The sequence below is a fragment of the Pseudonaja textilis genome, chromosome 1, assembly GCF_049901715.1.
Source record: "Pseudonaja textilis isolate UNSWEBS1 chromosome 1, rPseTex1.2, whole genome shotgun sequence".
NCBI classification, from domain to species: domain Eukaryota; kingdom Metazoa; phylum Chordata; class Lepidosauria; order Squamata; family Elapidae; genus Pseudonaja; species Pseudonaja textilis.
Window position 1 is genome coordinate 94,044,130 of NC_141990.1, and position 12,814 is coordinate 94,056,943.

At 36.7% G+C, this 12,814-nt stretch overlaps 1 protein-coding gene across 1 annotated transcript; it reads right to left on the reverse strand.

Annotated features, from left to right (window-relative positions):
- Positions 1–5,355: 5,355 nt before the first annotated feature.
- Positions 5,356–9,611, reverse strand: FABP7 (fatty acid binding protein 7). Its single transcript, XM_026705390.2, has 4 exons — positions 9,373–9,611; positions 8,124–8,296; positions 6,879–6,980; positions 5,356–5,615 (listed from the first exon to the last, which is right to left on the reverse strand). The coding sequence occupies exons 1-4, from the start codon at positions 9,443–9,445 to the stop codon at positions 5,565–5,567; spliced, it is 399 nt and encodes a 132-aa protein (XP_026561175.1). The 5' UTR covers positions 9,446–9,611; the 3' UTR covers positions 5,356–5,564.
- Between the last annotated feature and the right edge of the window lie 3,203 nt (positions 9,612–12,814).

Below are 12,814 nucleotides of genomic sequence, written 5' to 3' on the forward strand. Positions count from 1 at the left end.
GCGTATCTTAAATGGGCAAATACTATTTCAACTGAATCTTTGGTCTGCTCCTTTACCTTGATGGCAGTGTGAATTGCAAAATCCTGCCACTGAAGAATGGTTTTTCAGAACTGATTTCTCATATTTCAGATCATAAAACCATGAATGGTTGCTTCAAGTACATAATGTAGTACAAATGTATGTGATTCATGATCACATGTAAGAAGAAAGCATAAACCAGTATGGATGGAAAAAACCCATAGTTTTCAACATCACCGCTACATTATAGACATAGAGACAAAGAGGGCATCTTGTTTTCATAAACCTTGCTCCTCTGTAGGCTTTGAATACCACTTATGTTAACTGCACACAAAATCATCCAGCATTTTATTAAAGGCAAAAGTTCCCCTTGCACATACATACTAGTCGTTTCCAGCTCTAGGGTGTTGTGGTCATCTCTGTTTCAAAGCTGAAGAGCCAGCGCTGTCCGAAGATGTCTCTATGGTCATGTGGCCAGCATGACTAAATGCCAAAGGCACACAGAACGCTGTTACCTTCCCACCAAAGTGGTCCCTATTTTTCAACTTGCATTTTTACATGCTTTCGAACTGCTAGGTTGGGAGAAGCTGGGACAAGTAATGGGAGTTCACTCCATTACATGGTGCTAGGGATTCTAACTTCCAAACTGTCAACCTTTCTGATTGACAAGCTCAGCGTCTTAGCCACTGAGCCCAGAGGTGGTATTCAGCAGGTTCTGACCAGTTCTGGAGAACCAGTAGCAGAAATTTTGAGAAGTTCAGAGAACCGGCAAATATTATATCTCTCTGGAGATTTTGCAGTATCCTTTCCCTGCTACGCCTACCAAGCCACGCCCACAGAACCAGTAGTAAAAAAAAATTGAATCTCAGAACTGGTAGTAAAAAAAATTTAATCCCACCACTGACTGAGCCACCAAATCCCTTAGCATTTTATTAAGAGTAAGCAATAGGGTTGGTTTCTTTGTTTCTTTCCTATATTAGGAATTATTTTCATATAATTGAATTTCATCATTCAGCATGAATTCAATAAAAATGTGTGGTATTCAGGTGTTGAGTTCTATGTTTAGTTATGGCACTTTTCACTTATATTAAGCATTTAAAAGTTCAGTGCAAAATAATGATAGCATCACTTGGATTTAAAAACAAACCAACAAATCCTTACATGGGTATTTAAATGAAAGGACTACTTAAACAATTCTAAGTTGACATAATGACTTGTGTGCTGTGTGTTTGGGAAAATGAACACTTAAGCCTGCTAAGAAACTGCCTCCGGTACATGGTCTGTTAAAAGCTTTGATAATGTCATCATGCAAATAATACAATTATGTAATTTGTATCAATTGGCTCATGTCTCACGCAAGTACATTAACTTGGGTCATTTGTGCAAGAATGTCATGAGGTGCCTATCATTTGCAGACATTCTTCTCACTTCTGGATGCCAATGCTTCAATCAGGTCAGAAAAATAATTTCTCCTTGTAAACTGAGCAGGTTTCAAAACTGCTGAGTTTACTTTGGGCACTGTATGTGAGTTCCATATATGCATTTTCTTTCACGTATGAGAAACAGCAATTGTTAGTTTGGGGCTTCCAGAAGTCAATGTTCTCTCGTCTGAGGAAATGGATCTGTTCTCCTGAAATTAGTTGGGTGCTCATTCCACAAGTATTCTTGCTTTCATATACTCAATTCATTTCTCCCATTGCATTAAACATGCCAGGGGGAAAAAGCCCTATTTCTGAAGAGTTAAAAGAGTGGAACATAAACCTTTCCATCCCATGATCCATTGGAAATATCAGGTAGGATAACAAACGGTTTATTAACTTATTATGGTGTAAGCTTCCATGGGTTATGACATTTTACAATATGTGTATTAAAACTTTAACTCCACACATATTGTTTCTAGAAACACATTTCCAGCATAAGGATTGGAGAATCCATGGATTGCAATTAATCAGATTAATAGATTAACAGAGTTGGAAGAGACCTTGTGGGACATTTAGTACAACCCTCTATCCAAGCAGTGAGAGGAGATGAGTTAGAGGGAGGCAACAGGCTGTTCCTAAGAGTTAGGAAGAGAGAAAAGTAGATGTAAACTGAGGTGGAAGGATTGATATCTGTATGTATCATTGAATCATGTCTCTTGTGAGAGAATGTGCAAATCTATGACAGATAACTGGGAGATATTTGGCCAATTTTTTGTCTACTGTTGCAAACTGTTAAAGTAAAGGGTTTATTTACTAAAACTGTTTTAAAGGATCACTACACATTTAGTATGAAACCAGGATATTTTGACTCTAAACTAAAAGACTCAAGGTCCATCCCATCCCTGATAGGACCTAATGGTAAAGACCGCAACGACGACACCATTAAAGCCAACATCTTTAACACATTCTTTGGCTCAGTATTTGTAAACAGCAATGGATCATGCCCAGTATTTCCTAGCCGAACCACAGAAAACTTCAATGATCTAATACATATTGATTTTACAGAAGACAATGTTGAAAAAGCACTACACAATCTAAAACCATCTCTATCTATTGGACCGGATGGAATACGTGCCTACTTCTTAAAAAAGCTATCCACTGCCATAGCCGAACCTTTAAGCACAATCTTTGAAAAATCTTTCAGGACCAGCTCCTTGCCAAAACTATGGTCACAAGCCACGATCATCCCCATCTTCAAAAAGGGAAACCCCAGCCTATTTGAAAATTACAGACTAATCTCCTTATGCTACGTCACCTGTAAAGTCATGGAATCAATTATTAACCAATCCATTATCCTCCACTTAGAGACAAACAACCTACTCTCTAATAAACAATTTGGTTTCAGAAAAAAACTATCATGTAATCTGCAACTCTTACACTGCAAAAACATATGGACTATAGAACTCGATCAGGGCAAAGCAATAGACGCAATCTACATAGACTTCTGTAAAGCCTTTGATTCAGTGGTACATGACAAACTACTCCTAAAGCTAAAATCTTATGGTATCTCTGGACAATTGCATAACTGGATAGAAGCATTCCTGTCAAACAGACAACAAATGGTCAAAATTGGGAGTGTCCTATCAAATTCTGTACCTGTCAACAGTGGTGTCCCCTAAGGCAGTGTTCTAGGACCAACTCTCTTCATACTCTACATAAATGACCTCTGTGATCATATTAAGAGCAACTGCGTTCTTTTCACTGATGATGTAAAGCTGTTCAATACCACAGACAGTACTGCTACCCTTCAAAAAGAACTTGACTATATATCAGAATGGTCAAACAAATGGCAACTTCAAATCTCAACAAATCAATGCTCTGTCTTACATTTTGGCAAAAAAAAAATCAGAAAATAAAATACAAGCTGAATAGTCAAGATCTTGTTAATGATCCAAGCTCTGTAAAGGACCTTGGAATACTCATCTCTAATGATCTATGTGCTAGAGCCCACTGTAACTACATAGCCAAAAAAGTGTTAAGAGTTGTTAACCTAATCCTACATAGCTTTTTCTCTGGTAATATGACACTACTAACTAGAGCATACAAAACATTTGCTAGACTAATACTTGAATACAGCTCATCAGTCTGGAACCCACATTACGTATCTGATATTAGCACAGTTGAGAAAGTGTAGAAATATTTCACAAGAAGAGTTCTCCACTCATCTATTCATTGTAGAAAACCTTATGCCACCAGACTTGAAATTCTAGACCTAGAAAACCTTGAATTACGCTGTTTTTGGTCTGATCTAAGTATGGTATATAAAATCATACATTGCAATGTCCTACCTGTCAATGAATACTTCAGCTTCAACCATAACAACACGAGCACACAATAGATACAAACTCAAGGTTAACTGCACCAAACTTGATTGCAGGAAATATGACTTCGGCAACAGAGTGGTCAATGTCTGGAATACTCTACCTGACTCTGTAGTTTCTCCCCCAAACCCCCAAAACTTTAACCTTAGACTGTCTGCTATTGACCTCACCCCTTTCCTAAGAGGCCTGTAGGGGGCGTGCATAAGCGCACCAACGTGCCTACCATCCCTGTCCTATTGTTTCTTATATATTGTCCCTTTTATTTTTCTTATATGTACCCATTTCATGTATTCATAACTATGTATATACTTATACCTATTATCTTGTAAGCAATTGACAAATCAAATAAATAAATAAAAATAAATAAATACTTGGCTTTGATTTTATAAAAACAACCAAACAGCAACCAAACAGGGCAGGTATAGACTCCAATGGATAAGTTAAGGCTGCAGAAAGAACTGGTAACCAGGCTGCCTTCCATAGAAGACCTGTATATTACGGGTCAGAAGGAGAGCTGAGAAAATATCTGGAGATCCCTCACATCCTGTTCATAAACTGTTTCAACTCCTCCCCTCAGGACAGCACTACGGGGCATTGCAGGACAAAACTAAACACAGGGATAGTTTTTTCCCCCCACAGACCATCACTCTGCTGAACACCTAATTCGCATAGTGCTGTTTAATGTCTATGTGTATTTATCCACGTAGTATGGCTGTAGCATTATTATTTATCTTACTCCACCCTCTTATTATTTTATTATTATGATGATGATCATTATTCTGTTGCTTTGGATGTACACTGAGAGCTTCTGCACCGGAAACAAATTCTTTGTGTGTCACGTGGCCAAATAAAGTGTTCACTTCACTTCAAGTATTCTCTCCCTCTCTCTCTCTCTCCCCACCCCCACTCTCATTTCTGGCTCCAGGCGCCATTAGATATCTTGTTACTCATGGCAGCTATCTTAGCCAGTTGGAAATGGCAAACCATCAGAAAGTATTTTCGCTTGCACAATGCCATGTACTTCCATTGGCCATCTTGTATGGCAAGTATAAAAAGCTACAACTGAATGAAAGACTTTGTTCCTGTGGCTCAGGAGAGGTGGAGATCATTGATCACATACTCCTTTGATGTTCCTTTTACAGAGAGTGTTGGGGAAAAAACATCCTTCCAATAATTGCTAGGTATCCTGGCTGTTCCAACACTGCCTATCTCCAGTGGCTGCCTAAGAATAAACAGTCCATAACTACAGTGCAGGTGGCTAGATTCTGTGCAGCAGAACTGTGGATTCGTCGGAAATATGTGTGTAGTCCATCATAGCTATTTTATACAACAAATGTGGCAAACCCATTGCACTACTTATTCCTTTCCCTTTTAAATTTTAGCTGTTATTTATTATTTTATTCTAGAATTTTAAACTGGATATTCACTGGGTGTTTTTATTTATTCTGGTCTATGACTGTAATAAACTGGATTGATTGAATTCAAGTATTTAATAACGTCAGCATTTTTTTGTTTTTTTGTTTTAAAAGGAGACATTCCAAGATTTTATTGCAAAGTTTATTTGTGGTGAATTTACAAAACAACATGTTTCCAAATTGATAGCATAGAGTTTAAAAATAAAAAAGTAGCATTTGGTGTTCCTTCCACATCAGCTATGCAATTTTTACTTCAAAGATGGCTTTTCTGAAGACAGGTCTTCTTTCATCGAGAAGTATTAATACCCCAGACAATAAGCTGACAGATGTTATGCTTTTTCATATTGGCGAACAGCAACAATATCACCAAAGGTGAGAGTCTGCAAATTCAATGAGTACAAGCGAAGACAATTTAAAACAAAAACAGACTGTTGGGCATAATGTGCAGAGATAAATGAATCATGTGGTCTTTGACAAGACACTGAGGCAAAAGCTAGATGTTCCTGAAACATCTGAGTCTGCCCCATTGCTGCATTATTATAACAGAAGACAATTTCTCCAAACATAGCAAGCAAATGATGCAGTGCTATTTCATTTCTTCACACTTTTGCTGCATGAATAAACCTGAACTTTTCATGTCAATGTAGAGCAGTGGTGTCAAAATTGTGGCCCCTGGGCCGGATGAGTCATGTGCTGTCATGCCCATCCCCAGTTTAGCAAAGGGGGGAAGTCACGATACATCACATGACGATGTGACAATGTGAGTTTGATACCCCTGATGTAGAGAAATCATGAAATAAAAAAATAAAAGTGAACACAAATTAAAGATTTTTAGCACAGGTTGGTTACAACAGATTCTTCACCTGCAGGGAGATCCAGCATTTACAATTTGTGTTCATGCTTATTCCCCACTTATGTTCAACTCTCAGCCTTGCATAACAAAGTTATATTTGCATAATATATTCTAGTCAACCAATCAGAACAGTGTTTGCTTGTTTTATATTTTAATGTGCTATATTCATAAGTCACATGTCATTCTTGCTTATTGCAGCCCTATTTATACTTGTTACAAGATTTCCCTTACAAATATCACAGTCAGAAAATCCATTAATAAATACATCACAAGATTATAAGGAATGTTACATTTTTTGAAATAATTGAATTAGCTCTAGATTGCAATAATGGATGGTTGGATAATGGAGAAAAAAGTACTTTCTAATGCAGGAATTTCTCTAGATTATGTTTCATTTTAAAAATGCCATTTCCAAACAAAACTAAAAAAAACATGACAGAGGTCATTTTAATGTCTATGGAAGCATCTCAAGAAGTCTTGTTGAGAAAGAAAAGTATTCTCTTTTTAATGTCATTTCTATAATATGAGACTCTGGGATTCCCAGTTCAGTTGCTTTAGTCTCTGTCAACATTAAAGTGATATGATTGTATTAAAATATCACTATATATTAGAGAGAATTCTCATATGACAAATATCACATTTTATAATTAACCCTAGAGCTACAGAAAGTAATAGGACTATTTTTAGAAGCTATAATTGATCAGTACTTAGGGAAAGGAGGACCCTGTCATAAGGTCTATGGCATATTAAACTCTCAGGACCATTTTTAATTTTAAGAAGCTTTACTTACCATGACCATTTTATCATCTTTAATTTCCCTAACAAAGTTTGTTTCCTTGCCATCCCATCTTTGTACGTGAACCAATTTATCACCATCCATGCTCACAACAGACTGTAGAAATAGACGGAAAGTGTCATAAAAATTGCCCAAACAATTCATTCACGTTTAATAGTTAAACTTGAAAATCTTTATCTGTAGGAGAGTAAAAATACTTCAGTCTTTGAATGATGATGGACCACTAGGGGCATATGCTGCAGTGGTCTAAAAATTCTAGGTGATGTTTATTGCTGCTTGATCAAAACCTTCCAACTCAGATTAAAAGGGGTGGGATTCAACCATCAATCACAGTGCCTTTTTGAACTTTTTAAATCACCCAACAAGTGTCCCTTTAGTTTAGACCACTAGTTTCAAAGAAATGAATTCATTAGTATGATATTTTTAGCAGATCACTTATAAAAATGAACATGAAAACTAAATGAATTCCTTTCCTGTGTGCAATTGTATGCCTGTTCATATTAAAGGTGTTGTATTTAACATGCATTTCAGTTAAAAGACATGGGATTAAGTAATTATGCCTCAAATAGGAACCAAAACAGAATGAATAGAATAGAAAACAGAGTTGGAAGGGACCTTGGAGGTCTTCTAGTCTAACCCCCCTGCTCCTATATCATTTCAGACAAATGGTTGTCCAACTTCTTAAAATCTTCCAGAGTTGGAGAATTCACAACTTCTGAAGACAAGTTGTTCAAGTTGTTTTAGTGTGATTAAAAAGCCAATCTAGAACAGAAACTAGGATTGTTTTTTTCCCCCCCAGCAAATTCTGAACTTTTCAGGAATCCCAATAGAATAAGGAGTCATGGCAACAATTATGAGATTCAGAGACAAAGTGCATTTTCTCTCATGTCCTTGGGAATCTCCTGATAAGCAGAGCAGGTAGTTGGCCATTGTTAAGAGCCTCAGCAAGAAATAATAATAATAAAAAATACTACAAACATATGATCATCAAAGTATCTTCAATTACATTTTATTAATCTTTCAGTGTTTGAAAAATGTATGCTTAGCACCATAACTTAATTTGCAATAACCTTTTATAACCTTTCTCTTATTTCAGTGTAGATTACACTGAAGTTAAGTTGTAATGTTTCTTTAACAAACTCAGGGTTTGTTTAAGAGTAAAGATAGCTTTCTGCATTCAAAGTCTCTTTCCTGCCAACTCTGAAAAATAAAACAAGGCTGCTTTTATTTTTTACTTACTTTGCAATTCCTGTCATCTGCAGTAACTTCATCAAATTCTTCTCCCAGTTTGAAGCTTATTTCTGTGTTCTTGAAAGTACTCTGTGTTCGAATCGCCACTTTGTCACCTTCCTGGCTGATGATCACAGTTGGTTTGGTAACATTCCCCACTTGACGAGTAGCAAAGCCAACTCCTTTAATATATAAAATAAATTAAAAAAACACAAACATCCATTTGATGTTGTTGGGGTTCTTAAATAAGAAAGAAGCAATCTGCCTGATGTGGAAGGCACCAAACAAAAACAGCACTTGTTGCTGTTAAAATCAAGAAGAATTCTTGGTAACAAAGGTAGTAATGATATAGTTACAATTCTAAGCAGAGCTATATAGAAGACTCCAAGGTACTCAGCCAAATGTATTTCTGAATGTTTTGATAAAATAATACTATATGAATTTTATTTTTGACATAGCCCTTCTATTTCAATGAACCTGCACTTTTTCTTTGTAGAAAAAAAAAACTGTTCCCTTTTCAATATTATTTTATTTCACCAAAAATGATGCAAATTATTGCTTTAGGTTATTGGTATAAGATTTATGTTTATCCAGATTTTTAATTTCTACAACCTAGATTTGTATATGGATTTATTACTGTGCTGAATACTATTTATTTCCCATATATCCTGAATGTACAAAACAGATTATACATAGATTTGGTCAAAATACTTTTTCAGTTCTCCTTCTTCCCACCCACCCAATCTATTTGCTAAAAACAGACAAGAAACAGACCCCATGCAATCAATTTTTCTTACATTGAAAGAGAAATTAGCTTTCCAATTCAGCTTTACATATTTAAAATCTAACAAGCCTATCAATTCATTGAATTTAATGGAACATTACAACAAATATTTGAAGTAAATATGCTTACAATCATGTATTTGACTAACATACATTTTTACAATATAGCTCCTCACATTTTACCTTTGTAGCCAGAATCAATTTCAGTCCAAACCATAGTTTGGCTTAACTAAGATGAGGATTAGCTCACACTAATGTAAATATTAGTATACTGTTCACTGAACCACACACACACACAATTTACATGCTTAAAAATAATTATGGTTTCAGTTCCAAGAACTGTTTAGCATGACTTTGCTCCTGTGAGTTCATTCTTTGCAGAATCCAAACTCTGTAACCTTTATACTACCCTGAAATAAATATAAGTTTAAAAAGGATCCACTTATTGATTTTATATGCTGTTGTTTCTACGTACCTAATGCTTTCATGTACTCATCAAAGTTCTGGCTGTCAATCAGCTTCCAAGTAGCACAAAATGCCTCAGCCATCTTCACTGTGGGATGGGTGAGAGAAAGGGACAAAAGCAGCTATGATGGTTTAAATCCTACACGGTTACTCCTGTTCAGCTTCCTCACTGAGGGAACATCCAATGAAACTGAAAACAATTTAAACTGTTGCCTCCTCCTGAATTTTCCCATTACTCCTTTGAGGTGGGAGGGTGTGGGGAGCGAGAACTGGTGGGAAGGTTGATATTCAGCTGATGATTGGATCAGGCCACTGGGTCAAACAGAGCTGGTTGGACTAGCCATCCTATTCAGCCTGGGAAACGTGAGGGAGAGAGAAGAAAAGGCTTTTCTGCAAACGAGAGGAATGCCAAATGATGTGAGGGTCTTTTAAGTCCTGTTTGAAAACTTGGCAAGGGATATTGCAGCCTCGGAATGGGAGCCACACAATACAATAATCAGATGCATTTCCATTGACACTCTATGGGGTAACAATTTTAAAAGAATGCTAGATGTTGTTGGAAAGGAAAGCAAAAGTTATTGGGTTTTGGACTGGACCTTTTAATGCTAGAATAAAAGAATAAATGAGCTTGTATTAGAAAACTAGTTATCCCAATCATGCTTTCTTGGTTATCCCTTTGTTATATTTAGTATATTTTGATTATCCTTCTCAAATGCAGCATTTTTTTCAGGTTTTTTGAGTATTCAGTGTTTTGTCTCAAATAAGGTTCTTTTTTGAAAAAGTGGAAGCAAAATATAACTTAGTGTGAGTTCTTTATTTCCCTATTCCTGGAGTTTTTAAAAGTATTCAGAAATCTCCTTGCCTGTCCATCTTCTCCCTTGAGGGACATCAATAAAGTATAATCACTAAAACTTGTTTGTTTATAGGATCATTTACAAAGACATAGTTTTTGTCAAGGACAAGGAAGGTTGTCTTGGAATGCAATATGTCACAACAAGCAACTTGACAACATGTGAACAGAATGTTTTTTCTTCGAAGCTTTATGAAAATGTGTGATGACTTAACAAAGAGCTTTTCCTCAAATTCATTTGTAGATACTGAAATAGTGTCTAGTACAATTACATCTAGTAGTCCCTTCGGCCAAATGAAGCAAAGAGAAGTAGTGATACGTTTTTACTTAATGAACTGTCATGTAATGGATTAAATATAGCAGTGAAACATCTTTAAAAATAAAACTCCTTAATATAGCTTGACGTAGAAACAAAGGAAATAGAGGCATAAAAGAAAAGGAAGACTGAACACAGGGGGCCTAACTTGTCCTAAACAAGAATGTCCAACCATGGCAACTTTAAGACTTGTGGATTTCCAGAATTGCTGGCTGAGGAATTCTAGGAATTGAAGTCCACAGGTCTTAAAGTTGCCAAGGGTATCCAAATCAGAAGTGGTATTCAGCAGGTTCTGACCTGTTCTGGAGAACCAGTAGCAGAAATTTTGAGTAGTTCGGAGAACCGGCAAATACCACCTTTGACTGGAGTTTTTACAGTATTCTTCCCCTGCCATGCCCACCCAGCCACGCCCGCAGAACCAGTAGTAAAAAAAGAAATAAATCCCACCACTGCTTAAAATGTCTGTAAAATAATGAACTAGCAATAGCACTTAAACTTATATACTGCTTCAGAGTGCTGTACAACTCTAAGTGATTTACAGTGTCAGCATATCATCCCCAATAATCTGGGTTCTCATTTTACTGACTTCAGAAGGATGGAAGGCTGAGTCATCCTTGATCTGGTCAGGATCAAACTGCTGGCACCTTGGAGGTCTTCTAGTCCAACCCCCTGTTAAAGCAGGAGACCCTATACCATTTCACATAAGTGATTGTCCAGTCTCTTCTTAAAAACCATCAGTGATGAAGCACCTACAACAGGAGTGTCAAACTCTTGATGTATAGCAACATTTGCCCCCTTCACTATACCAGGGCTGGGCATGGCCAGCGTGTTACACATCTGGTCCGCAGGCCATGAGTTTGACATCCCTGATCTACAACTTCTGACAGCAAGCTATTCCACTGGTTAATTATCCTCACTTAGGAAATTTCTCCTTAGTTCCAAGTTTGCTTCTTTCCTGGATAGTTTCCACCCATCATTTCTTGTCTGCCTACAGGTGCTTTGGAAAACAAATGGATTCCCTCCTCCTTATGGCAACTTTCAAATACTGGAATATTGCTATCATGTCATCCCTAGTCCTTCTTTTCTCTAGACTAGCCAAACCCAAATCCTGCAACTGTTCTTCCTATGTTTTGGTCTCCATGCCTTTAATCATATTAGTTGTATTTCTTTGCATTTTTTCCAGTGTCTCAACATCTTTTTTGTAATGGGGTGACCAAAACGGCATGCAGTATTCCAGATGTGGCCTTACTAAGGCTTTATAAAATGGTACAAGTAGTTCACGTGATTTCGATTCTATGCCTTTGTTTAAACAACTGATTGTATTAGCTTTTGGGCTGCTACGGGCTGACTGATATTTAAGTGATCATCCACTAAGGTTCCATGGTCCCTCTCACAGTTACTGTTTTTGAGACAGGTTTTGCCTAATCTGTACTTGTACCTTTGTTTTTTCCTACCTAACTGTAAAATCATGCTTTTCTTCACATTACATTTCATATTGTTGGATAGGGCCCATTGTTCAAGTCTGTCAGGATCTTTTTGGATCCTGAGCTTGTCTTCTGGGGTATTGGTTATTCCTGCCATTTTAGTGTCATCTGAAAATTTGATGAATTCCCCTTCTATTCTCTAATCTAAGTCATTTATAAAGATATTAAAGAGAACCCTGTGTCATTCCACTGCTTCCTTCCTTCCATGTAGCTGTAGTATCATTAAGGACGACTCATTGAGCATGGTTGTTAGCCTGTTACAAATCCATTTGGTAGTGATGCTGTCTATCCCACATTTTTCTAGCTTTCTAAGAAGTAGGTTGTGATCTACTTTGTCAAATGTCTTGCTGAAGTGTAAATATGCTAAGCATTTCGCTGGTCTACTAATTTAGTCACTTTCTCAAAGAATGAAATAAGAATGGTTTGGCATGATCTGTTTTTAACAAACCCATGCTGGTTTTTAGTTATAACTTTATTTCTAGATGTTCACAGATCTGTTTTTTGATTGTCTTTTCTAGTATCTTCCCAGGTATTGAGTGGTCTGTAGATTCCTGGATCTGTTTTTTTTCTCTTTTTTTAAAGATGGGAATCACATCAGCTCTTTTCCAATCCTCAGGTAATTCCCCAGTGTTCCAGGATTTTTGAAAGTGATCTTTTATATATAATGCAACTCCACCTCCTCTTTTGTTAGGTATGTTTCTTTTGAATAGTTTGTGTCCTTCCATTAGTACATTCCAGTCATGAGTTTCATCCCATCATGTTTAGGTAATGGCAACTATATCATATTTACCATCATGTACTA